Source organism: Heterodontus francisci, chromosome 8, assembly GCF_036365525.1.
Source record: "Heterodontus francisci isolate sHetFra1 chromosome 8, sHetFra1.hap1, whole genome shotgun sequence".
In the NCBI taxonomy this organism is placed as follows: domain Eukaryota; kingdom Metazoa; phylum Chordata; class Chondrichthyes; order Heterodontiformes; family Heterodontidae; genus Heterodontus; species Heterodontus francisci.
Window position 1 is genome coordinate 40,315,013 of NC_090378.1, and position 26,982 is coordinate 40,341,994.

The window sequence follows — 26,982 nt, forward strand, 5'->3', positions numbered from 1 at the left end:
TCCCCTGGCTGGGGAATTGATCGAGTGTCATAGTCTCAGGCTAAGGGGTCGGCCATTTAGTACTGAAATGAGAAAAAATTTCTTCACTCAGAAGGTTCTGAATCTTTGGAATTCTCTACCCCAGAGAGCTATGGATGTTCAGTCGATGAGTGCATTCAAGATCGAGATTGATTAGATTTTGGACACCAAGGGAATTGGGAATAGGGCAGAAAAGTGGCATTGATGTAGAAGTTCAGCTGTGACCTTACTGAATGGCAGCGCAGACATTGTTTGTCTACTCCAGTTCCTAATTCATATGTCATTACACCTAGAGCATACAGAACCAGTCGTCTTACGCCCCGCCTAAAATAATAGAATTGATTATCAATTCTCAGGTGTAAACTTGACAATCATTTGTACATCAATAACCTAGTTAACAGCAGTCAGCATGGAGTCCGAAGTGGAAGATCCCACCTGACCAGCCTCTTTGACTTCCTTGAGAAAATGACAACACAAGTGGATGGTGATAATCCCTATGATGTGGTCTATCTCCGCTTCCAAATGGCTTTTGATAAAGTTCCACACGGAAGGCAACCAATGACATCCAAAGCTGTGGGGATTCTGATTAAACCCTGGGACTGGATAAGAAATTGGGCAAAGGATGAATATGTCCGATTATGGATTGGGTGGTGGCGGCGGAGGGGGTCGATATACTAATTGGAATATTCCAGTGCTCGGTGCTGAAACCACTGCTGTTGCTAATTCACAAACAATTTGGACACAGAAACCCAATGCAAAGTGGTCAAATTTGCAGATGGTAGCAAACTCACGGACAATGGATTCAGAAGAGGCAGTTCTGAAATTACAGAATAAGTAAGACTAAATACACAAGTGGGAAGAGCAATAGGAGATAATAATTAATGCAGACAAATGTAAAGTGCTACACATAAGGAAGAACAGGCAACACACAACTTGATGAATAGATTTGAATTAGCCAATGATGAAGCTAAAAGAGATCTGAAGTCATAATAGACTCAGCATGTTCAACCAATCCAGGACAGCAATCAGCAAAGCTAATAGAAGATTGATCTACATAACCAAATCAGCAGAATATCTGATGAGAAGGAATACTGAATACTGTGGGCCAGTTCTGTTCAGCAAGAAACAAGTGTTACGATCACCTGGTTCATGAGTTGTATTAATTTTCTAGAGGTAACTTTTAATTTGGGAATTGTTTTTTTTGTATCTCTAAATAAAAAAAAATAAAAAATAAATGAGAACACCTGGTTTGAGAAGCTGCCAAACATACCTAAGGTGGTTACAAATCAAAGGGTGGCTCATGTTTATTTAATAAGGTCATAATGCAAAGTGTGAAGACCCTAAACAATGGGAACCTCTCTGAACTTGATGGAGACGGTGTGTCTGCAGCTGCCTTCAGCCAGGGACTTAAATTATTCATAAAAGCAAAATACTGCGGATGCTGGAAATCTGAAATAAAAACAAGAAATGCTGGAACCACTCAGCAGGTCTGGCAGCATCTGTGAAAAGAGAAGCAGAGTTAACGTTTCGGGTCAGTTCCGAAGAAGGGTCACTGACCCAAAACGTTAACTCTGCTTCTCTTTTCACAGATGCTGCCAGACCTGCTGAGTGGTTCCAGCGTTACTTGTTTTTATTTCAGCTTAAATTATGCATATGACACCCCAGAAGATTTGAAGTTGGAAATAATTAGTTTAAATTTCTATCTGGCCCATCGCACTTGTATCACATTGCTATGGAGATAGATGAAGGAGGGAGTGCCGGTGGTGTTTTGATCCGTGTGCTTGCTGACAAACAAGCAGTTGGATGTTTGGAAAAGCAGTTGGCTTCAGAGAAAGCAGTTGGCTTTTGGAAGTCAGTTGGACTCGAGAGCAAAGATCAGGAACTAGGGTTGTTTCTATTTTGAGTAAGACCCATGCTCAATCTGGGAAGTTCAGATTCAGGAGATCTGATACCACAGAAGACAGCTGAGAAATTAAGGAAATCGAGGTGAATTCCTAAGAGCTGTGGTGTCCCAGGAGAAGTGAACAAACTGTCAAGATCCTGTACAATATAGGGGCACTCTTGGGGTGGAAGTAACACTCAAACAGGAGTGTTCTGTTAAGATTTTAAGTTTAAAATATAAGTGATTTCAAGTTGTAATGTTAAGTTAGTAGTGTTTTGCTTTAACTCTTGTACGGTGAAGATTTTTGTTTAAAATGTGAAATCTTCTGGCGTAATTATTTTAGTAATAACTGGGAATTCAGCTTTCTCTTTTTGAAAGTTAACAGTCCCTAACAGGATTGTAATACAAGAGAGGTATTCAGGCATTGGAGTTAGTGCAGATAAGAGCTAGTTGGCTAATCCACAGTGTCAGGCATCTGGATTATGAGGAAAGACTGGAATACTGGCTTTTTCAGCATGGAAAGACGGTCTCTCGCAAGGTTATCTATAGGCATATATAAGATTGTGAAGGGTATAAAAAAGTTACTTGACTGTTAAACTAAACATTGGGACCAGATCTCAGACATAGTTTCCAACCAGTTAATTTTAGGACGGATTGCTATCAGGATATTCTTCTTTACAGAAAGAGTGATCTGTATGTGCAACAAACCACCAGATAGAATAGTGAAGCAGAAAACCCTTTAAGTAATCAGTGGGATGCTGCAATGGTGGATATTCCTGGATGGTTGAATTATAATGGATGGAATGGCCTTCCTCACCTGTAATTATCTTAAAAATCATAAAATGATACAGCACAGAAGGTAGCCACTTTTAGCCCATTTGTCTGTGCCATCTCTTTGAAAGAGCAATGGAATTAGATCAATTCCCCTTCCCTTTCCCATAGCCCTGCAATATCTTCCCTTCCAAGTATTTATTCAACTTCTTGTGATCTTAAGCAGAATAGCCGTGGACATACAGCATGCCCGTGCCATGTGATTATGCACTTACCTGAACTGGATTGTAATTAAAACTAATTAAAGCCAATGTTGTCCTTTCATTCCCTGTGGTGGATGATTTTTTCAGTTGAAAGGCATGATTCTCAAAATAGAGAATTCTGTGCAAAAATATATTGGTAGGAGCCAGCAATAAATTTATGCCCTTGCTATTACCTTATAATCAATTAATGGTAACAATGGTGCTTTTGGTTTGAATAACATCATGAAGAGCTGTATATGAATAAAGGCATTGAATAGATACTGGCTTATTTATATCTGCCAATAGTCTACTATGCTCATGATGACTTGCAGAAACTTTGTGATTGAAACCTGCAATGTAGTTGAAGCTTCGTACAGGGTCATCGTTGCTATGCAATTAGTAAGGAGGAGGAATAATTTAAAAACATTAATTCAACTTGGCTCTAAATGGCATTTAATTTAGGAGATAGCAGTCAGTCTCTCTGTCTTTCTCACTTTCGATGTTTTTAATTGCCATCAGAATTCAAATCACATCTTGGAAACGGTCAGCTTTTACATTGGTTATTTAAAAAATTTCTAACAAGGTGACATCTGTCTCTGAGAAACTGTAACACAACATTCTCCTTATCTTTAAATATGCAGTTGTTGATCCTGTTTCTTAAAGCAGTGCTGATGACGTTATTGGAGTAATTGTCTTGGTGAAGTTGCAGATCCTGACAGTGCGCGGGAGTTGAATTAACATTCAGTAGATATATAGTCATTAACCAAGTAGTGCATCAGCTGCCATTTGAATTTCTCTTACATGCTTAGGCTTAGTACCTCCTCTAGGCCAGTTCCTTTGAAAATGTTGTCAGCACTCATTGTTTAAAGCAAAATAAGAAACATTAACAAGAACAAAAAAAAGTGAGGTTAATGACTTTATTATCTGGTGACTGTGACCCAGAATTTCCTGTCAATTTGTAGCCAAAAACTCTGCTGATTTCTGGCACAAAAGATCAAGTAAATTTGGTTGCAAGTGACTTTGCTCTTTCTGATGCTATACCCAAATTCCCTGAACTGCTACACCGGTTGGTTCGAAACCTTTGCCCAGACCTTATGCTACTGATTAGGATAGACCTGCCTCACAATCATAAGAGCACACCATGCACATTTCCTGTATTTCTTCAGGTTCAGACTGGGTGCCTTCAAATTTAATCCATTTGACGCAAGTAAGGTACGAATCACAATGTACACAGGCAGCTCAGCAGTAGTGTCATAATGCTTTAAAAATAAACCCTACCTACATAACTTCTGATGAGGTTTTGTGAACGTTCAGTGATAAAATTAAAACACCTTGTAATAGCTAGTTAAAATGATGAGATCTGGGTGACTTATTGTGGGAGAACTGTGAAACTATCCTTTCATGGTGCTGTGTGTGAAGAAGTGTTGTCAATGACAAGAAAAATAATTTTATTTTTATATACATAGGGTATGAAGAGAATGCAAAACATTCTGTCCTTTCTGCAACCCAGTGAGCAAGAGTATTAATAGAACTCGTAGTGATTAATTTGACATTGTGCTGTTGTGAAGTTTGATTGTTAATACAATGTTGTGACCATCAGATATGTTATGGAAGCAGGATCATTTTTACATTCCGTTTCAAACATGCTGAATTTTTTATGCTACTGTGTTGTCTACTTAGGTACACAGACAGTTTCAGGCTAAATGGGCGTTGGCAAAAATCAGCATCTGATTGGGTATAACTTCCCATTTATGCTGCTACAGGAAATATTACCCTTAAGTCCCTTGGAAGGCAATTTATCAAGTTTGTGAACAGCAGCAGAATATTGTGGCATGATCTGTTAACGCCATTCCATTAATGGCTGCACCTGACTTCATGAATGCACTATGGAACAAAGTTTGAAAATACTGGGCTGTAGAGTTTGCACTATAGCAGGTACCTTGGTTGCTGCAGCATTGAGGCAGAAGCAATAACATAATTGAATAGCATAATACAGGAGATAACTAATGAGGCAGATATTTACAAAGTTATCCCTGGTAGTTGCTGGGGTACAAAACAGCAGTGAGAGTTTTCATAACTTAGTGCCCTACCTCATCAATCCGATTTAACAACTGATTTTGAGAGTTCCACGTGCAACAGCAGTATTCAATGCTGTACATTGATGTGCCACTACCTTAAGAGCAAGCATAGATGGACAAATGAGTGAAGCCTTGCCAGTGACGCCTGTATCCAGATAGTGAATGCCAATTTTTAAAAATGTTTTGTGAAGATTTTTGTATTGATTCAAATTAAACCTGGAGTGGGGAAGATGAGGGTGATTTTTGCATGAATTTAAGAGTAAAGCCATTTTAGGATCATATTGTGCACTGTTTCTTTAACAATGCTGGTAATAAGTTGTTTACTGTACATCTGATTTAATTTCCAAGTTGATAAAGTCATCCGTATTTTTATATAACTACAAAATTGTTCTTTCAAACAGACTTGTGCTTTAATTGGGAGGCTTGCTGATCAAATCAATAACATTGTGATGAGTCTGACTTCTACAATAATATCAGATTTCTGGACATTCTTGTGTTTGTGGGACATGCACATGGGTAGGAAAATGGCAAATCCCATCAATCTGTGAGGATTTGTGCTGAGGTGTTTCCTGTTCACTTTTAAAATGGTTGTTGAAATTCATTGACAAAACAGAGAGTGATGTTGTTGCATTTCATGCCATTCCCCAACTGTTCTCTCTATAGAAGAAATTTAAGATATTGTTAAATGTCATGAAAATCTTGTTTCACAAGTTCAATTGCAGAACTCAGACAGATGATGAACCTAGTTTTGGCTTGGCAAGTAACTTAGCAGAAACCATTGTGACTCAATGTTGCATTATTAACAAATCCCTGCTGGAGGTATGAACTAGATAGTCGGGGCAGGTAGTGCTGATCAAATGCCCATCTAACAGCAATAGTCTGGTGTCTAATTTTGAAAAGCTTCATCACATCATTAAAAGGGTCTGGGAAAGATTCAATTCTGAGTTAGCTCACTCCAAAAATCTGCAATCGCACAATGTTGCTTAGTTTGTGCTGCAGATTTTTTTTGTTTAAACTTTTTATTTTTTGTCTTTTTATTTTCAGTTTTATTACAAATATGCTGTAGGACTAGTTGTGCACCACCTGATTTTGCTGTAGGAATATTAGCGCTCACTATTATGGAGTAAATTGGACAGCAATGGGCAGTGTCTGCAGATGGTCAGTTAAACATGGAAATCAGGAATTTGTTGTCTGATTTTCCCTGCTCCTGCACAAGCTTTGTGACACTAGTACTTCATCGAGAAATTTGGCATTAAAACGCATGAAGGGCATGAAGTTGCGGTACTAAGCCAATAGATACCCACTAAACACATGAGAAAAAGTTAGGGCTTGTCCATTCAAATGAAGGTGAATTTTTAACAGCTTGGTAAGTCTTAATTATTAACAAACAACCTCTCTGGCACTGAAAATTAGCTTTTACATTTGTGGAGTTTCATTCCTTCAGATGTTAATTATTGTAGGATTTTGAAAGAATTTTTTTTACTTTCTGTCTCTTATCGCTCTCTTTCCTTCACTTTATTTCACTTTCTGTGTATGATATAACATTGAATTAACTATTCTTACTCGCACTTGCTGGTTTAGACTCTACAGGCGAGATTTTAGTTAATTCAAAACCCATTCACTTCGGGTTAAAATCAAGTCCTAATGCCTCTCACTGAGGATTCTTAAGTCTGGTTGAAGAGACACTCTGTTGTTTGCTCTGTTCACACAGGTCCCAGATTCTGTGTAGAAGATGCCATGTTGAAATAGCTCTCCAATTACTATAAGTTGCCATGCAAAAGCCCACAAAAAGTCTGTGGGGAGCTGTAAATATAATGAACAGCAAATGTCCTCTGTTCACTGCTGACTGCAAAATGAGAGCGGTTGTTTTACAGAATATGGTTCTGTGACAGAATTGCCCTCTTATAACTGGTTAAAACAAATGTTGACTGGGGAAGTTACAGAACTTGAATCTTCAGAATGGAATACTTGAATAAAATGGAGTCAAACGTGCAGCTAGTTAGTTCAACTGAGGTGAACTTTTGTCCCAAAATTCTTGGGTTCACGGATGGCGGGGGAGACAGAAAAGTAAATCTTTGCCTGGGACCATTGTTGTTCACCATATGCATAAATGATTTGGACTTAGAAATTGTAGTTTTGGTGTTGAAATTTGCAAATGACACAAAAGCAACCAATGTGGAGAAGTGCATCAACATGCATGAAGCCATAGATAGGTTTGCAGAATGGGTGAATAAATAACTTCATTTTGGTAGGAGGAATAAGGATGTCGTTTATTCCTTGGAATGTAAGAAACTTAAACAGTGAAATTATGTTAAATGTGTATAAAACCTTGGCTAGACCACATTTGGACTACTGTGAACAGTTCTGTTCTTCATATTATAAAAAGGATATAGAGGCATTGGAGAAAGTGCAAAAAGATTTTTTTAATTCTTTCGTGGGATGTGGATGTCACTGGCAAGGCCAGCATTTGTTGCCCTTGACAACTGAGTGGCTTGCTAGGCCATTTCGGAGGGCAGTTAAGAGCCAACATTTTGAGGTCTATATTAATAACAGACACAGGGAAAATTTAATATACGCTGACCACAAACCACTAACTTTCCGAGAGAAATTCAAAGTTAAGAATGCCAGGCTGCTCAGATGGAGTTTACTCCTTCAGCCATTTAATTTAAAAAGCACGCACATAGCTAGGAAAAACAATGTCATTGCGAACGCAACATGCCACCAATAAACTGTGGAAGGTGTAGCGACAGTGACCCTGAGGAATGTTTGTAAATGACTGTACGTAGATGTGTTCTTATTTGTCCTTTTTTCTAAAAAAAAATGAAATACCAAGAAATTTCATTTTTTTCCTATTGTGGGGAGGTGTCACGCTCACGCAAGGAGAAATTATGAACAATATAATGAACTTATGAAACAAACTCAAACAGACTTGAGGCACGCCGAAGTGGCCCAGCTTCAAACTGAACAATGAGGAGAAATGATTACGACAGGTAACTGCAGTGCTCGAGTGAAGTGGTAGTGCATTTTGGAACAATCACAGTGGAATCAATGTTGGTTCTAATTCAGTTATTAGTTCAAAAGTAAGAAAAACTACATGGAGGCAGAGACTGGAGTTGGCCTTGAAGTCCCTATCTGAGAAATCACACCAGTTTTTGCCATTGTACTGTGACTGAGTTATAACAAGAGAAGTCTGCAACAACGCATCCATGCTGCTGAACCTTCTGAGTGTTTTTTCTTCAGTGAACCATGAAAGGAGAATCAGGCCTGCATTGTTTCAAGTCTTCACCCCTGAGGAAACAGCAAGTTTTACAGCAAACTCTTAAAATCATCAGTCCTAAATGCATGTTATCTTTTCTTTTGTGTGTTTGTATGTGTGTATCTGTATGCATGTGAGAGTGGGTGAAGTTGTGTATATTTTCGGGTGTTGTATAATAAGCATTTATCTTTCTTTTAAACTTACGAGAAAACCTGCCGTTTGTCTGTTCTTGGCAATTAAAGCACTCGGGTTAAAAAGAACACCTTTACCATTAAAAAAAATACACTGGGTGGAATTTTATGCTTTGCTTCCCTGGTGGATTTGGAGGTGGGGAGAGCATATAATCAAGTGGGATGGCGGCAGGGGCGACCCCACCATCTTCACACATCTACCGAAATTAAGTCCAGGGCAGGAAGGCCTGTGAACAGCCTTCCCATCCTGCCGTTAATTGAAGCCCTTAAGTGGGCAATTAATGCGCAATTAAGAGTTTCATGCTGCTGCCGCAATTAGCTGAGCAGTGGGTGGGCCTGTTGCCGCTTGGGAAGCATGGCAGGAAAAACCGTGCAGGCTGCTTGCTGGCTCCTGTGTGGGTTGCCTTGTTAAAAGGCACTTAGTACCTGAACGAGGGACCCAGCATCAGTAAGGGGGGGAGCCCGCTGAGAGCCATACCCCTGCCCTTGCTGCCGACGCCCCTACAACCCCTCACCCACGAACCCCACCCCGCGTGACTCCTCCAGCCCTGACCTACCTATGGCCTGGGTCCAGTGCCAGTCCTGGGCCTCGGGTGAGTGCTCCACCGGTAGCAGCCATGGCACTGTTCAGTTAAAGAGCTGCTGGCCTCTGATTGGCTGACAGCTCTCAGAGGACAGTACTTCCTTCGCTGGGTTCCTTGATCCTGTGGAAGGCCCACCACCTTCTAGTTAAGTATCTAATTGGCACTTGTTTCGGCAGGCCTCCCATAGAAGAGGTGAAGCGGGTTTCTCGCTGTTACTTTTGCCAGACGTCGAGACCCCCATTGCCCGAATAAAATCCCGGCCACTGTCTTTGGTCAGTCGAGAGGTGAAAAGGGGGAAACCATCCCTATCATTGCTAACCTGTCTGTAACAATGTAAAACTTGCAATTTATAATTCTCACTACATAAAGAAAGGAAAACCTCTAAGCACTTTACAGGGGCAGTGAATCACAAGTTCTTTCTTCTTTTGGGCCTCCTTATCTCGAGAGACAATGGATACGCGCCTGGAGGTGGTCAGTGGTTTGTGAAGCAGCGCCTGGAGTGGCTATAAAGGCCAATTCTGGAGTGACAGGCTCTTCCACAGGTGCTGCAGAGAAATTTGTTTGTCGGGGCTGTTGCACAGTTGGCTCTCCCCTTGCGCCTCTGTCTTTTTTCCTGCCAACTACTAAGTCTCTTCGACTCGCCACAAATTAGCCCTGTCTTTATGGCTGAATCACAAGTAGTGGGGTGGAAAAGAGGAAGTCAGGAGGGGGCAAAGGGAAAGTCAGAAGAAGGCCATAAAAGTCTTTTATGAAGACAAGGATGGAGGCGACAAATTGGAAATTTTGAGGGCCTGCATGTGTATACCAAGCCCAAATATAGTTTATTTTTAGACTTCTGCTGTGCTTGGGTTTTTTGCCATAGCCGATAGGTTAGCTGTCATAGAATGGTACTTGTGCTTAGATGTAGCTGATCCAGCACAGACTGCAGTAGATTAAATTGGTATCTATGCTGAGATAACTGTCAGACACCAGTTTTAAGCAGCAGGCAATTCTAGTAATCCCTGCACAAATCCATTTATGATCTCACCATTGTTATGAGTTTTGTTGTAGTTCTTCTGATTAGGCTGAAGCCAAGCCCACGAAGGACATTGAATGAGTGTGAAAGAGCCAGATGAATGGTAATGCCTGGAGTTATAACCTGTATGAGAAACAGAAGTGTATTTTAGTGTAGAATATGTATTGAAACCTTTTATTATTTTACTGGTTTAGAGCAGCCTACCACATTAATCAAGGGAATGGATTTTTATAAAAAGTAGATTTTTTAATCACTTTCCAAATACAGAAAACCTTCAGATTATTTATCTTGGCAAAGTAAAAAGAAATTAGCATCTCACCAGGTTCAATTTTCCATAAATTGCAGTTTGAGCCATAAAATCATTAATAGTGTATTCAAAGGTGTAATGGGATTTTTCATCTTAATGTATTAGTCTCCGCTGCTTTGTGTAGTTAATATTAAGCCTTTCCAACCAGTGGCTAAAGTTTCAAAAAGTAGTAAGATAAGTGGCGCAGTGGTTAGCACCACAGCCTCACAGCTCCAGCGACCTGGGTTCAATTCTGGGTACTGCCTGTGTGGAGTTTGCAAGTTCTCCCTGTGTCTGCGTGGGTTTCCTCCGGGTGCTCCGGTTTCCTCCCACATGCCAAAGACTTGCAGGTTGATAGGTTAAATGACCATTATAAATTGCTCCTAGTATAGGTAGGTGGTAGGGAAATATAGGGACAGGTGGGGATGTGGTAGGGATATGGGATTAATGTAGGATTAGTATAAATAGGTGGTTGATGGTCGGCACAGACTCGGTGGGCCGAAGGGCCTGTTTCAGTGCTGTATCGCTAAACTAAACTAAACATTGTTTATCAAAATAAATTGATTTAAATGAAACGTGTGAAAACTTCTTTAGGAAGCATAGTTGCCTGATATGATTGAGTAAAGTAACAACAGTGATATGATGACATATATCTGACACTCTTATGTGTCTTCCCACCCCACCAAGAATAACTTGTTTCTTTTATTGTATTCATTAAGATTGACATGTCAGTTGTGAGGATCAGAACGTATTTCTGCATTTTGCCCTCTTATCGGGTGGGTTACACAGAGTAAAGGTCCCTGTAGCTGTGCCTTCAATGTGCTAACCCTGACCTCGGAACAACCCCTCCTGGTGCACTGCTCGCTTCCCACTTCTGATACAACTTGATGGGGAGTTGCAGTTGGCTTTTGTCAGTAGATTTAGGAAAGGTAATCCTGTCTGTAAGGCAGTACAAAGATGAGGAAGATTAGAGGGCCAAGGATGGATCCTTGGAGAGTTTTGGAAGTGACCATGTTGGTGCTGAAGGCAAAACCATTGCTGGAGAGGCACCGGTGCATTGAGAATAAAATGGAACTGGGCAAAGACTTGGAGCTGGACCACAGAAGGATGACGTTGGAGGATGGACTGTTAATTTTTTCTGATGGTTGTTATGATTGAGGCAGGAGGAGTGAGTGCTGTTTAGTCTGTTTATTCTAGTCCACTTCTGTACAGGTCACAACATATATTAAATTTTCCCACTTATCGATACAATCAATTATCTACTCTATTTCTCCCAGAATAAAAGACACCAGGCAGGTTTCTTTAACAAACAACAAAATTATTAGTTTATTATAAACCAAGTCTGAACCAATAATGAAGTAAAACATGCACACAAATTGAATATTAAAGCCCCTTATTCTAGCCCGCCCCCCACCCCCCCACACACACATACATACACACCGGCTAACCAGGAAAATAAAAATGATTTTTGTTTACAGCTATTCCAAAGAAAACAGAAGGAAAAAAAACAGGCTGAAAGAAGGTATGGAAATATGTCCTTTGTTTTGGTTAGGCACCCCAAATGTGTATAGGCAGCTGTCACTAGGATCTTCCCAGAACAGTTCTTTCCAGGCGATTTTGAAGATCAGTTTGGGTAGGCTTTCCAAGAGATGCAGCTCCAGAGGCTCCAGATAGGACTTACAGCAGGAATGGAGCAACAAAGTTTCAGTTCCCACACATTCGATACAAGGTTCCTTCAAATATGCAGGGGTTTCTTCATATACAGGAGGAAATAGGAAACTGCCACACTGTATACAGTGCTTGTTTTGAAGAGAGATGAGCTGTTATTCTTCTGGCAGGCAAAACTCAACTGTATGTTGTCACAATTCAAAGTGAAAGGAAAATCATTCCAGAAGTCCAGCTTCCCGACAACTATAAATCATGGCCGGTCACTTCTTTGTAAACATCTCCGCAAGTCAAAAACACCCCCTGCTGGGTGATTATCCACAGACAGGTGCCTTCTATTTTGACTTGTTTACTAGTCAAATCCAGAAACCTTCTGGTGACTTTTTTTTTAAAAACACCACAAAGTTCAGCAAACTCTTCAAGATTCCCAATGAATCAATGCCCATAATTCAAATATAAGTCCTTAACATATTTTACAGAAGAAATAGAAGCAATCTTGTAACATAATTATAGACTCTGAATTCTGGTATCATCCCTGTAAGTCTTTTTTGACTTTCTGCAATTCCTCTATAGTCTTTTCGGAATACGGAGACCAGAACTCTGTACAGTACCCTAACTGTACTTCAACCACTGTTCCATACCAGTTTAACATAACTTTGCTTTTCAATTTGATTAAATTCTGTTCCTCGAGAAATGCTTTGTTTTTACTTTTTATGGCCTTGTTAAACCTGCATTGCTGCTTTCAGTGATTTGCGAATCTGTGCCTCTCGATCCCTTTGCTCTTCTATCCCATTTAGAAGCTTATTTTCCAATTTCTCCTGCCAAAATACATTACCTCACATAAAAAACCTTACAACACAGGAGGAGGCCATTCAGCCCATTGTGTCAATACTGGCTGAAAATTATCCAGCCGAATCCCAGCCATAACCCTGGAGCTTACAGCACCTCCAGTGCATATCCAAGTACTTCCTAAAATGTGATGAGGTCTTCTGCCTCTGCAACCTTTCAGGCAGAGAGTTCCACACTCAACCACCTTTTGGATGAAAAGATTACTCCTCAGCTCTCCTCTAATCCTTCTACCAGTTACTTAAAATCCATGCTTCCTTGTTTATTGACCTCTCTGCCAAGGGAAATAGGTCCTTCGTCCTTCTTATCCACACTATCTCGGCCCCTCACTATGTTATACACCTCAATTTAATCTCCCCTCAGCCTCCTCTGTTCCAAAGAAAACCCCAGCTTAACCAATCTTTATCATAGCTAAGATTCTCCATACCTGCCAACACCTTCATAAATCTCCTCTGTCCTTTCTCTACTGCATTCACATCCTTCTTGTAATGTGATGACCAGAACTGCACTCAGTACTCTAGTTGAGGTCTAACTGGTGCTTTATTCTGTTCTAGCATAACACCACCACCACCACCCCCCTCACCCCACCCCCTGCTCTTACCCTCTAGGCCTCAGCCAATAAAGGAAAATATCCTGTATGTCGTCTTGACCATTATCTACGGTCTTGCTATCTTCAGGGGTCTTTGGACATGTGCTCCAACGTCACTTCGTTCCTCTATCCTTCTCCAAATCATACCATTTATTGTGTATTCCATTACTTTGTTTGTCCTCCACAAATGCATTACCTCACACTTCTTCGGATTTAATTCAATTTGCTGCTTTTCTGCCCACTTCACCCCAGTCCATTGATATCTTTCTGCAGTCTACAGTTTTCTTCCTCACTATCAATATTGAACCTACCATGTTGAAATTCACTTGCCATTTACAGGCCTATTCTGCAAGTTTAATAAAATTGTCTTGTAGCGCTGTCGCAGTCATCCTCTGTATTACCTACAACCCCTCCCCCCAACTTGCTATTATCCACATATGTTGAAATAATACTTCTGATTCTCAGATTGAAGTCATTTATGTAAAGGGTGAACAATGGGAGTCCCAGCACTGATCCTGTGAAACACCACTTCCTACCTTATGCCAGTCTGAGTAAATACCTTTAACTCAGTACTCTATATTTTTTGTTTGGTAGCCAGCTTGCTGTCGATTCTGAAACTTGCGCCCTGACTCCGCATTCTCTGACTTAGCCATGAGTATAATATTCAGTATCTTATCAAAGGCCTTTTGAAAATCCAAGTCTATTGCATCTTATTTAAGGGCCAGAAAAGATTATTGAGTGACTAGGAGTTGGGTGGGGAAGAAATTGAAGGAACGGGTCTAATGGTAGAGATAAGCTTGGTGAAGGCAGTGTGCTTAATGAGAGAGAGAGAGAGATACTGCAGAGTTGTGGAGAAGGATTTGAGGAATGATCAAGAGAGAGCTGTGGTGGAGTGGGAGGTGAGAGCTGAGATGTGGAAATGAAGAAATTAATGAGCTGCTCACATGGTGTTAAAGTGAGAGTAGAGGGGCACGCAAGAAAGTTTGAATGAACAGTTTGCCATACAGAAGATGGATGATCGGTTGTCTTTACTCTTCAGGATGACCTTGGAATGTAGGAGAGCTTATGTTTGATAAGTTTTCTTTTCAAAAAAAGATACTGCAGTTGTATGTAAGACGCATGACTATTATTCATGTTTCAAGATTTTCTTAACTGGTAGATTATCTAGCACTCTACCGTGAATCCTTTATTGGATCCAGTGGATTGTTGGGCCCAGTGGTTTATGATTATTTTTATTAACTTTTATTAAAAGTTTACTCAGTCCAGACTTGTGCTGCAGTGGGTTAGAATGCCGCTCTTACATTTCCAGGCCTTTCTTTGAATCTAAACCGGATTAAGAGAATGACAGTATCTTGTGTTACTAGTTCATTGGAGTTGGCACCTTAATAAGGCTGAAGAGCTAATATTTGTATTTAACCTAAGACTTTTAAAATATTTTGTTCTTAGTGTTAATTAGTTTACTTACCTTATTTCCACATAGATTTCCGACGAAATTTGTCTTTGGTTTCCAAAAGAATTTGATTGGTTTCAAGAGATTATCAACAGACACTAGTCCCAAATCATAGTATCATAGAATAGTTACAGCACAGAAGGAGACCATTTGGCCTGTCATGTCCATGCCGGCTCTCTGCAAGAGCAGCTCAGCTAGTATCACGTTGATGAGACTTAAAAGGTGAAAATAAGGGATTGGGCAAGAAAAGGAGGAGAGGTTCAGTCAGTTTGCTTTGGATTACAACAGTATTATAATCACTAAAATGTACATTTCAGTCATTGGAAGTTATTTTGGTGAATGTGTGAAAACAGGTGATAAATCGGTTCTGTGCTAATAATTCACGACAGTTTGAACGTCTGGTTTTAGCATGCAGTTTTGGTCCTAATTGCTGATTACTATACTTTGTATTTGCCTAGAGATTCTAAAACAGACACCCGCAGGTTTTGCATTCAAGCACTGATTAGAAGCAATTTTCATGGAACGGTACATGCGGGCTCCACACACCTACTTCCATTGAAGTTGTGAACCGCGTTGGCTGGCACACAGAGGTAGGTTTCTTGATGGCCTAGGGACCAAGGGAGAAGATGCACAGATTCTGGGACACACCACTGGATGTCCTAGTGGAGGAGGTCCAGAGAAAGAGAGATGTCCTGTAGCTGCAGCAGGGAACGAGTCCATCTTGGTCCTCCTGTCATCCTCCCCTGCAGTAACTGTTGCTGCTCTGCCTGCCGTCAGGTCCTTCTTCCATTCCTCATCCAGACCTAGCAAGATGCGGATGGCCAGGCACTCCCTTTCTCCTGATGACTCCTATAAGGTGGAGTAGCACCACACTTATTCTTTTTAGGTGAAGTCCTCATAATTTCCAGAATAAATGTTGAGTGTTGGCAGCCTGTCCCAGAAAGTCTCCCGATGTATTTCAAAAGTCCACTCCTAACCTCCAGCACCAAGTGAACAGTAAAAATTGAGTATGTCTTTAAGTAACACTTGAAATCCAACTTGTTTATTCCTATTCAGCTGGTTGTTGTTAGGGGCGGGCGTTAGTTCATGTGCCATGCACCAAAACGGTCGTTAGAGAGTGCTAGCAGGCAATTTGTGGTGATCAGTCCCATAGCAATCCTCTAGGTGGCCATTCTTCGGATGTGCTTCAACTCCTTTACCAGGATGGTGTCTTGCATTACATGCAGGCTAAACAGGTGATTCAGCTCAAGACTCCATCTTGGCCACCTCAGAGTATCTATCGGCCCCATCTGCCTGGGGTAGTGATGAGGCAAACGGGGCCAAGATGAGCAGCAAATCATCCTGACCTCACGAAATGAAAGGAAATGGTCCCTGGCACCCGGATATGTTGATCAGGGGTGGGGGTGCCCAGGGCCCTAAACTTTAGAGCCCTAAACTTTACATTATGGGGCCTGAAGGTACAAAAGAATTATCTTTTTGGTGGTCTTCTGGCCCTGACTCCCCTTTCTGCTAGGTGAAATGAGCGAGAAAGCCACACCCAGTTCCCCACACAGGCCCACAGTTAGAAGAACAATCAGCTCCCAATGTTATAATGGGAATTTGATCTGTATATTTGAAGAAGGACCTTGCTGGTTTCCAGCAAGCCTAAGAAGAGCAAATTAAAATTGTAATCAGTGTGAAAAGAAAAGAGTTAACAAAGTGAGCATTGGCCCTATAGAAAGTGAGTCTGGGGAATTAATCGTGGATAATAAGGAGATGGCAGTTGAATTGAACAGGTATTTTGCCTCGGTCTTCACTATAGAGGATACAAGTAACATCCCAGAAATAGTTGTAAGTCAGGAAATGGAAAGGAGGGAGGAGCTCAGAAAAAAATTACTATCACCAGGGAAGCAGTACTGAACAAATTGTTGGAGTTGCAGGTTGGCAAGTCCTCGGGTCCTGACGGAATTCATCCTAGGATCTTCAAAGAAGTGGCTAGTGGGATCGTTGATGTGTTGCTTTTAATTTTCCAAAATTCCCTAGATTCGGGAAAGGTTCTGTTTGATTGGAAAATAGTGAATGTAACTCCTTTATTCAAAAAGGGAGAGAAACAGAAAGCAGGAAACTACAGCTTAACATCTATCATAGGGAAAGTGATAGAAGCCATTATTAAAGACATAATAGCAGGGCATTTAGAAAAATTCAAGGTAATCAGGCAGAATCAACATGGTTTTGTGAAAGGGAAATCATGTTTAACCAATTTATTGGAGTTCTTTGAGGGAGTTACATGTGCTTTGGATGAAGGGGAACCGGTGGATGTATTGTACTTAGATTTCCAGAAGACATTTGATAAGATGCCACATCAAAGGTTATTGCAAAAAATAAAAGCTCATGGTGTAGGGAGTAACATATTGGCATGGATAGAAGATTGGCTAGCTAACAGGAAACAGAATAGGCATAAATGGGTCATTTTCTAGTTCGCAAGATGTAACGAGTAGGCATCTGTGCTGGGGCCCCAACTTTTTACAATTTATACAAATGACTTAGATGAAGGGACCGACGATATGGACTGGAATTTTACGCCGCCCCAGCGGGTCGGATGGTGGGGTGGGGGCGGCGTAAAATTGAGTGGCAGTCTCCAGGAGGCCTAACCGCTCTGATTTCGCCTCCGACCAAGTTTACGGAGGTCCGGGGGGGTGAGAAGCGGCCCGCCCGCCCGCCCGAGGCCAATCAAGACCCTTAAGTGACCACTTAACGGCCACTTAATGGCCCTCGCCCGCCTCCACTGGTATTTTACCCATGGCAAGCGGGTGTGCCGGGGACGTGAAAGGCCGCCCAGCTATAGCTGCCGGCCTTTCCGTACCCCGGGGTGGAGGGAATCCTGGCAATTAGGCACAGGGTGCCCGATTGAGGGCCGCCCCTGCCTCCCAACCCAACCCTGGGATCCAAGATGCCCCCCTCCCACCTAACAACCACCCTAGCCTCACCAGGGCACGACCGATTCCCCTGGTGAGGCAACCCAAACTTACCCTCAGTTACTGGTTCCTTGGTCTCCTTCTCAGCTGGCTGGGCTGCAGTCCCAGCAGTGGCCACTGCTGCTGTGACTAAGAGCTGCTGGCCCGCTGATTGGCCGGCAGCTCACTGAGGCGGGACCTCCTCCCTCAAGTGGGTGGAAGTCCCACCTCGGGCCAATTAAAGCCTGGGGATCTGTAAAATACGGGACGGATCCCCAGGCTGGGCGGAAGCAGGCTTGGCACCAACAATTACGTCGGAGTCCGTCTGCCGTCTGCCCACTGTAAAATTCTAGCCGTGGTTGCTAAATTTGCTGATGACACAAAGATAGGTAGGAAGGTAAGTTGTGTAGAGGACATAAGGAGGCTACAAAGGGATATAGATAGGTTAAGTGAGTGGGCAAAGATCTGGCAAATGAAGTATAATGTGGAAAAATGTGAAATTGTCCATTTGGACAGGAAGAATAAAAAAGAAGCATATTATCTAAATGGTGAGTGATTGCAGAGCTCTGAGATGCAGAGCGATCTGGATGTCCTAGTGCATGAATTGCAAAAGGTTAGTATGCAGGTACAGCACATAATTAGAAAAGCTAATAGAATGTTATTGTTTGTTGCGAGGGGAATTGAATACAAAAGTAGGGAGGTTATGCTTCAGCTACACAGGGCATTGGTGAGACCACATCTGGAGTACTGTGTACAGTATTGGTCTCCTTATTTAATGCATTGTAAGCAGTTCATAGACGGTTTACTCGACTAATACCTGGAATGGGCAGGCTGTCTTATAAGGAAAGATTGGACAGGCTAAGCTTGTGTCCACTGGAATTTACAAGAGTGAGAGACGACTTGATTGAAACATATAAGATCTTGAGGGGTCTTGACAGGGTGGATGTGGAAAGGATGTTTCCCTTTGTGGGAGAATCTAGAACTAGGGGTCACTGTTTAAAAATAAGGGGTCGCCCATTTAAGACCGAGATGAGAAATGTTTTCTCTCAGAGGGTCGTGAGTCTTTGGAACTCTGTTGCTCAAAAGGCAGTGGAAGCAGAGTGAATATTTTTAAGGCAGAGGTAGATAGATTCTTGATAAGCAAGAGGGTGAAAGGTTATTGGGATAGGTGGAAATGTGGAGTAATCAGATCAGCCATGAACTTATTGAATGACAGAGCAGGCTCGAGGGGCCGAATGGCCTACTCCTCCTAATTCTTATGTTTGTGTGGGATGTTGCTGGGTGAGCCCCACAGGTGATTTTTAACTGCCCATTTGCCTGGTTTCTGCTTCAACACTAGTTAAAAACCTGTTTTGTGAAATATTAATTTTAAGAATTTTATGTCCTGCATTGACATTTATAGATTATTTTACAAAATAGTGTAACATAATCTGTACAAAGTAAAACTAACAGACTCGGACCAATTGGTAACAGAATGATGGTAGCTGTTAACAGCCCTTGCCTTGAAGAGCACCAAGAGCAGTTTTTGTCATTGTTTCTCTCAGTAAATGTAAAACATTTATTTTGAATTAATTTTAGCCTAAGCTGCCTGGTGGAAAACTGACCAAATTGAATTGGATCGGCTGCTCATTTTACACCTCACCCAATATTGATGGAAAGTAAAATCACGCGAGATATAAAATGGACATCGATCCAATCCTATCATTTTCCCGCCTGGCAAATTTCCTTCAGCTATTTTTACTTGGCATGGACAGGACTATGCTATCGCTGGGGGATTTGGCTTTGTGCTGCTGTCAGAAATCACTCAAAAAAAAAAAAGACAGTCTTGATGAACTCGTTGCAAGCTTGCCTAAAAGAAAATAGGTCGCAGAGCAGGAAAATGATATGGTCAGTGCGATAATTTTTAAAAAGCTGTTACAATCCCTGTTACAATCCATTTAAGCATGTTAGTTTTATATAGTCTATGGTAAACGAAAAGTTGAATGAATTGCAATGCATTTGAAATTTTATAAATTGCTGCTTTTCCACACTTTGCAAAGGATGGATGCAGTGAAATTTTTAAAGTAGATTCTTGTCAGAAACCTCAGTAAACTGGTGAAAAATATAGAGCAACGGGAAGTATTTTTTACAATCTGACAAATGCTCTCGTTGAACTATCCAATGATCTAATTGGTTAAATCGTTTTATGGTAATATTCCTTTGAGGGAAATAAGGGTAAATTAACTTACTTTTGTAGTATTTAATATATTTGTCAGTTTGTAATTAGTCATGAACTATTGCTTTAAAAATGGGCTTTCATTATTGTCAACCGATTTTTAATTAATGACACTTGTGTTTGACAGAAATATTTGCAGCGAATAATTTCCACATTTGCTGTGGACCCAAAATTATCTTAACTATGTGAATAACACAGCTTACATTACCAGATCCAACTTAATTACAAGATTTACATAATGTGCTTAACAAACATCCCCTGAGACCATTATTGTTCTTGCACACAGTAGGCAAAACATGGGAACAGCAAATTTGAATACAGTATCTATAAAATCAAAACAACTGACCCAGCGTAAAATAGGACAGCCAACATCATTATACTATATATACTGGACATGAGCTCAGTTTTGTTGCAGTCAGACACCGGAAGTTAATTAGAGCACGGTTTATGGAATTTTGAATCAGAAGGAAATATAATCATCTCGTTATTATGTGATAGAAATACATTTCTATTCCTTTAATCCTCAGGAGCAAAACATTTCTCTGTATTCTATTAAGTTTTGCATCATAATGAATACACTGTAATGTTTGTATGAAATATGAAGTGAAGAATTGGTAGCCACATATCAAAGAAAGTGTTAGTCAGTCCTGGAAGCATCATAATGAGGGCACAGTTAACAGATGTGTTATACTGATGATGATGTTGTGATGTGTATTACATTGGATTACTTAGAATTCAAGTTGGCTCACTACTGTTGAGCTGCTCACATTCTTTGTTTTGCTTTGTTGTTGTTGTATTATCACAAGGCCCCACTTACAAGCTTAGTTTTGGTGGTGTGGCTAGGGAAATTACTACTACTTGCAGAGCAAGGTTTCCCACCATTCTTTGGGACAAGGTACAAAAAGGTGGGCAGGCAACCTGCTTCTAGACTTCTGCCAATGCTGCTCTTTGGCAGCAAGGAGATGCACAAGAGGGCCTTAGGGTGACTTGTCCCCTACAAGGTTACTCTTCAATGCCATGGCTAGGATTGGCAACTTCCATCCCATATCACAGTGAGTTGAAGCTGTTATACTCAGTTAGTGTTGCTTGTTAATGCTGGTAGTTCTGATGAATCAGTTGGGTGGTGAAGTCCTCAGAGATTGTTCTACGTAATGGTTATTGACCTCAATGATATTTTAAGCAGAATTACATCAAGTAGTTTGTAAAAGCAGCCTGTTCATAGAACAGAGATATGATTCTGAATCCATATACACAACCAAATTTCAGCCTACTTCTGTCACATTTCAATAAAAAGGACTAATTAATAAAGCTAAATAGTATTCCTGAATAATCCACATTTCCATCTACAATATTGCATTTCAAAGCAAATTGCATGTAGGAAAAATAACATGACGAGTCACTCCCTTGGGATTGCTACTGCATTCTTCAAAGAATCATAGAATGGTTACAGCACAGAAGGCAATCATTCAGCCTGTCGTGTCCATGCCGGCTCTCTGCAAGAGCAACTCAGCTAGTCCCACTCCCCCGCCCATTCCCCAATAGCCCTGCAATTTTTTTCTCTTCACATAATTATCCAATTCCCTTTTCAAAGCTACCACTGAATCTGTGTCCACCACACTCGGACAGTGCATTCCAGATCCTAACCACTCGCTGGGTAAAAAATGTTTTTCCTCGTTATTTTTGGTTCTTTTGCTAGTCACCTTAAATCAGTGTTCTCTGGTTCTCGAACCTTCTGTTGTTACGACTGACCGTTCAAGTCAAAGCCCTCAATCAAAATATATGATTCTGATGGTGGTGGGAGAAACGCACTGTTAATTTAATCCCGTCCCTCCACAGATCACCTAACATATCGTTTTAAACTTTCCAAATTAAAGAAAGACCCAGCCAAATTGTACCATCTATTAATCCCTGATTGAGGCTAATCAAACCAGGTGTCTTTAAATCAACAAATTAACTGTTTAATTAGAAAAACTAAATTCTTAAACACTATGAAGATATAGCAAAATTTAAAATAGAAAAAATTAGTGTCCTTGCAGATTTACACGCCTGCCGGATGTGGAACAGTCTAAGGTTGCTTGAAGTCCTCACAGCCATCTGATGGGGAAAAAAAGGTTCTTCAACAGTAGAACAGTCCGTAGTCTAGTTCAGAAGTTGAAATTGATGCTTTCCTTCTCCAACGATGGATTTCAACAATTAACAACCTGCAAACACTTTTTTATGAATCAATTTGGCTTTAGAATTTTTGAGGGATAAAAGATCGTCACAGTCTAACTTCCCTTCCTTCAGTTTAAATTATCAGAGATCTCTGTTTTGGTTTGACTTTCAGAATTTTGAGAGAGAATAATAAATAAACAGACTAAGTTCTCTTCTTTCAGTTTAAATGATCTGTTTCTCCTTTCAGGTGCTAACACACAGCTGTCTGTCAATTTCTCTGAGTTAGGACAGTCTGTTTCAACTAAAAAGCCAGTTCAAAAGATAATTGCAACATTGTATATACAGTCCTTGGTCTCTGGCTGTTGCCGGGTAACCAGGATGCATTCTTTGAAGCTGATTGGTTCCCTCTCCATATGACTGTATCCAAAAGCAACTAAAGTGCACTTTCTCTAACTTCTGAGGCTTGCTGGTTCTTAAAGCAGTACGGCACCTTTTCCAGCTTAAAGGCACACTGCATTCTTCCTGCAAAAAACACTACAGGATCATAACACCGTCAATTGTAAGAGTTGCTCCCTATCTACTCTGTCCAGACCCCTCATGACTTTGAACCCCTCTATCAAATCTAGTAACCTTTTCTTCTCAAAAGAGAACAGCCTTAGCTTCTTCAGTCTATCTTTGTAACTGAAGTCCCTCATCCCTGGAACCATTCTTCTAAATCTTCTCTGAATCCTGTCAAATGGCTTCACATCCTTCCGGAAGTGTGGCTTCTAGTAGCTGGAGAAATGCTTGGTGGATTACTGGGATGGGTTTGGGTCAGCAGCAGGTGGCTTAAAGTCTTAAAAATCTGATCCCAACCCAAAACAGCCTCCAACCCACCCACTCTGGCTTTAACAGAAGTGCAAAGTGGCTTGGGTGGTACGGGTTGGTTGGCACTTTAAATATTATAATAAAGCTGTGGGTCACATTGTTGTTCTGATTTTTGAATGTAGCTATGGAAGGCCGGGTTTCCTGAGCCTTGAGAATCCCAACAGCTACATTGAGGCGTGGGCTGCTGGATCCAGGAAATAAGTGCCTTTACACCTACCTGCTGGATCCAGTCTGTCTGCCTGTGGAACCCCTGCGATCAGGCACCCACAGTATGTGGGGGAATCCCGACTTCCAGGTTCCCCACACCTTACCAACCCCCTGCTCCCGACAGGTCAGGTAAGTGAAAATACAGGCCATTGGCCTGTGAGGTTTACCATTTACTGTCTTACTTATGATTTCTTAACAAAAGAGAAACATTCATTATGAGCGTAAGTGTGGAAAATAACAGCTTTTCCTTTTTTAAAATTATGTTGCAGTTGGAAGATTGCTGATAGAATTCAACTCTCTGATGACAATGGAGAAGGTTCAGCGAGAGAACCCAGAGGTGCAAGAAGGAGGCAAATACAAGCCTTCAGACTGTATAGCTAAGCAAAGAGTTGCCATCATAATTCCATTCCGGCACAGGGAACATCACTTGAAGTTCTGGCTGCATTACTTGCATCCCATTCTCCGCAGGCAGAAGATCAACTATGGGATTTATATTATAAACCAAGTGAGTGCCCCACCCCCCTTACAGTCTTATTTGAGGCAATTATATCATTTATTGCAAGCTAATGATTTAATTGGAGCTAATTATGACTCATACGCTGGTCATACTGTTTGTTTTATGTGATTCCTCTTTATGGTATCACAATTCTAGCCCTTATTATGCTGTTGAGTATCAAAACACTAATCATAATGTAAATCAACTATATTGATTAAGTACTTGAGCTATCTTCTCTCTACTTGATATTGTAGTTTATCTGCATCAAAGATCAAAATTATGGGGATGCTCCAGATTCTTCAGGTTTGACACTTCTTGAGCTTTGAGTTGTAGGGTCCTTGGTCAGTGTTGCGTGTCTGCCCTAATTCTGCAGGAAGTTACTACAGGAGAGAAATACTTTCAATCCAAATTACTGTGCTGGTTTTAATGCCAAAGAGTGTCAGTATATGATTATCATCCTGGAATGAAAAAGGTGCATGATTCATCAGAGACCAAGATCAGCTGTACCCTTTCACATATCTAAAATCGGAGAGTGGAAAATGAGAACAGGAAAAATGCTAATTACTACATATCCTAAATGTTATAAAGAGGGATATGCATATACTTGGCAATGCCACTCCTCATGCCCTCTTGTTCCTGTGTTTTATGATTCAGAATTGCTGGTCAGACACAGCCTGTGAGAAGACATCTTATGTGAAATCCCCTTGGGTGATACAACAAAGTTGCTGTAAATGACAATAGCAATATGCTTCTCTCTCCACAGATGCTGCCAGACGTGCTGAGTATTTCCAGCATTTTTTGTTTTTATTTCACCCAGTTTCTTATACATATTAGCCATAAATTTCATCAGGAGTTCTCCAATTCAACCTCTATTGCTTTGGTGGAAGAGTAGCAGAATGCTTGAAGTCATGGTGGCCAATTGGCCCTACTCTGCTATTGGGCTGAAGGTTAAAAGCACTATATTTAACTCAAGAAGATTGGGAGCTCTGCAGTTAAATGCCTTTGCAACATTAAGAATATATGGCAATTCTTTCACTATACAACACTTTTTCTTACTATGTAGGAGATATTTTCAAAAATTGTGTATGGGAGCAAAAAATTGAGTACTTTGCACTGAAAGTAGTCCCCTCAAAATATTGTTTTTCTTCAGTTTTTATAAAGCTTCATTAATCAGAGTAGCATCTTGACATTGAATGCCTATAAATGTACTGAATTGGTTGTGGATGGTCTACACTTGACTGGCAATGACTACTCAGCTGAATCCAATTCCATTTAACTGCCCTGGACACTGACCATCTTTTTGAGTTTTCATAATACAGGCAACCCCCAGATCTAAATAATATTTTTGGCGGGTGTCAATTATTAAGAAGAATGGCTATAATGGTTATCTGTTCAGGAAGGTGTAAGACTGTGATACATTAGAAAAATGTTCTGTGTTAAACCTTTATATTTGTAACATGCACAATTGATTATTTTTTGTAAATTTCTAACAATCAGTATTATGAAGTAAAATTATTGCCTGGTGGGAACCAATGGATTCATAAGAACGTTCATTGATATAACACACATTATCAGTTCCAAAAAGCTTTGCAATTAATTAATTATTTTTGAAGTGCAGTTAGTGATGTTACATAAGCAAACACAGCAGCCAAATTATGCGTAACAAAGCCTCACAAATGGCAAGTGAGATTAAATAATTTTTGGTTGATTGAAAGAGGAATATTGGCCTGTATGTTTTGAGAATGCCTTGGTCACCTTTGAATAGTACCATGGGATTCGTAACATCCTTCTGAAGAGACAGTTGGGTCATTGGTTTAATGTCTCCTTTGAAGGATGGCAGCTCCAATAATGCAGCAGTTCTTCAGTACTATAGATGTCAGCTTGGTTCAATGGTAGTACTGTCACCTCTGAGTTGTGGGTCATGCTCCACTACAGAGGTAAGTACGTAGAGAGTTAATTTTCACTGGGGATCTGTCGCTCATCTGCTGTAACTTTGGTGGAAGAACACTGGACTCTCCTGAAAAACCTCTGTTTATACCATTTTTGGGGGGGTTTTATGGTGCTTCTACTAAAGATACAGAGGGCAACTGAGAGAACTCATATGGAATTTCATCCTTATAGTCTAAGTTGAGGCTTGAGTATTGTACTGAAGGAATTCTGCATTGTCAGAGATGCAGTTTTTTTTGGATGAAATGTTAAATCAAGGCCTTGTCTCCCTGTTCAGTTGGATGTATGGCATTTTATCAAAAAGCAGGGAGTTCTCCCAATGTCAACCAGCATCACTAAACAGATTAACTGGTCATTCATCACATTGCTATTTGTGGGGCTGCTCTGTGTGCAAATTGTCTGCTGTGTTTGCCTACATTGCAACAGTGACTACCCTTCAGAAGCGTTTCATTACCTGTAAAGTGTTGTCCTGAGGATATGAAAGGCACTACATAAATTGCAAGTCAGTTTGTTTGTCTGCCTTTGTTTTCTCTTTCTATTGTATGCTCACACACTGCGCCATAGTGTGATTGTCTTAGATTTAGAAGGTGAATCCTTAATAGCTAAAAGGAAACAGGGAAGGGTGGCCATGCACAGTACAGAATGTCACTGGTAAGGACCTGGGGCCATACCTTTGTGAAATATGGGTATGGTAGGATGATGTTGTGCAGGGAGTACATTGTACAAGTGGGTTCATACCAGAGAAAAGTTTTTTAATTCATTATTTGGATGTGGGCATCACTGGCATTTATTGCTCATCCGAGCTGCCCTGAGTTTGATGCAACTGAGTGGTGTGCTCAGCCACTCTATAGGGCAGTTAAGAGTCAGTCATATTGGTACGTGACTGGAGCTACACACAGGCCAGACCAGATAAAGACAGCATGTTTCCTTCCCTAAAGAACATTTGTGAACCAATTGGGTTTTTACCACAATCCAACAGTTTAATGGTCACTTTTGCTGATAGCATCTTTTTATTTATTACCAAATTTTTAAAACAATTCAAATTCTCAAACTATTCTAGTGAGAATTGAGCTGACATTCCCTGAATTAGTCTAGGCCTCTGGATTATTAGTCCAGTAACGTAACCACTGCACTATTGTATGGAACCTCTGATTATTCCTTAAGCGAATTTCTTGATTTCCTTGTCACCTAAAGCAATTGTATCAAGAACTGGCTTCCAATGTGTTCTTTTAACATTTATCTTACTAATTATTCTCTCTGTGGTGGCACAGAAAATTATATTTATAAACA

The 26,982-nt window shown here is 40.7% G+C and overlaps 1 protein-coding gene across 3 annotated transcripts in view; it reads left to right on the top strand.

Moving 5' to 3' along the window:
- b4galt2 (UDP-Gal:betaGlcNAc beta 1,4- galactosyltransferase, polypeptide 2) overlaps positions 1 to 26,982 on the top strand; it is a 403,368-nt gene that overhangs the window by 214,000 nt on the left and 162,386 nt on the right. For 2 of the 3 annotated variants that reach the window (XM_068037000.1, XM_068037001.1), the window contains one exon: positions 23,519 to 23,754. In XM_068037000.1, coding sequence (XP_067893101.1) covers positions 23,519 to 23,754 — 236 coding nt within the window. Of the gene's footprint in view, positions 1 to 15,402; positions 15,464 to 23,518; positions 23,755 to 26,982 lie in introns of those variants that run through there. The other variant, XM_068037002.1, reaches the window with a different exon arrangement.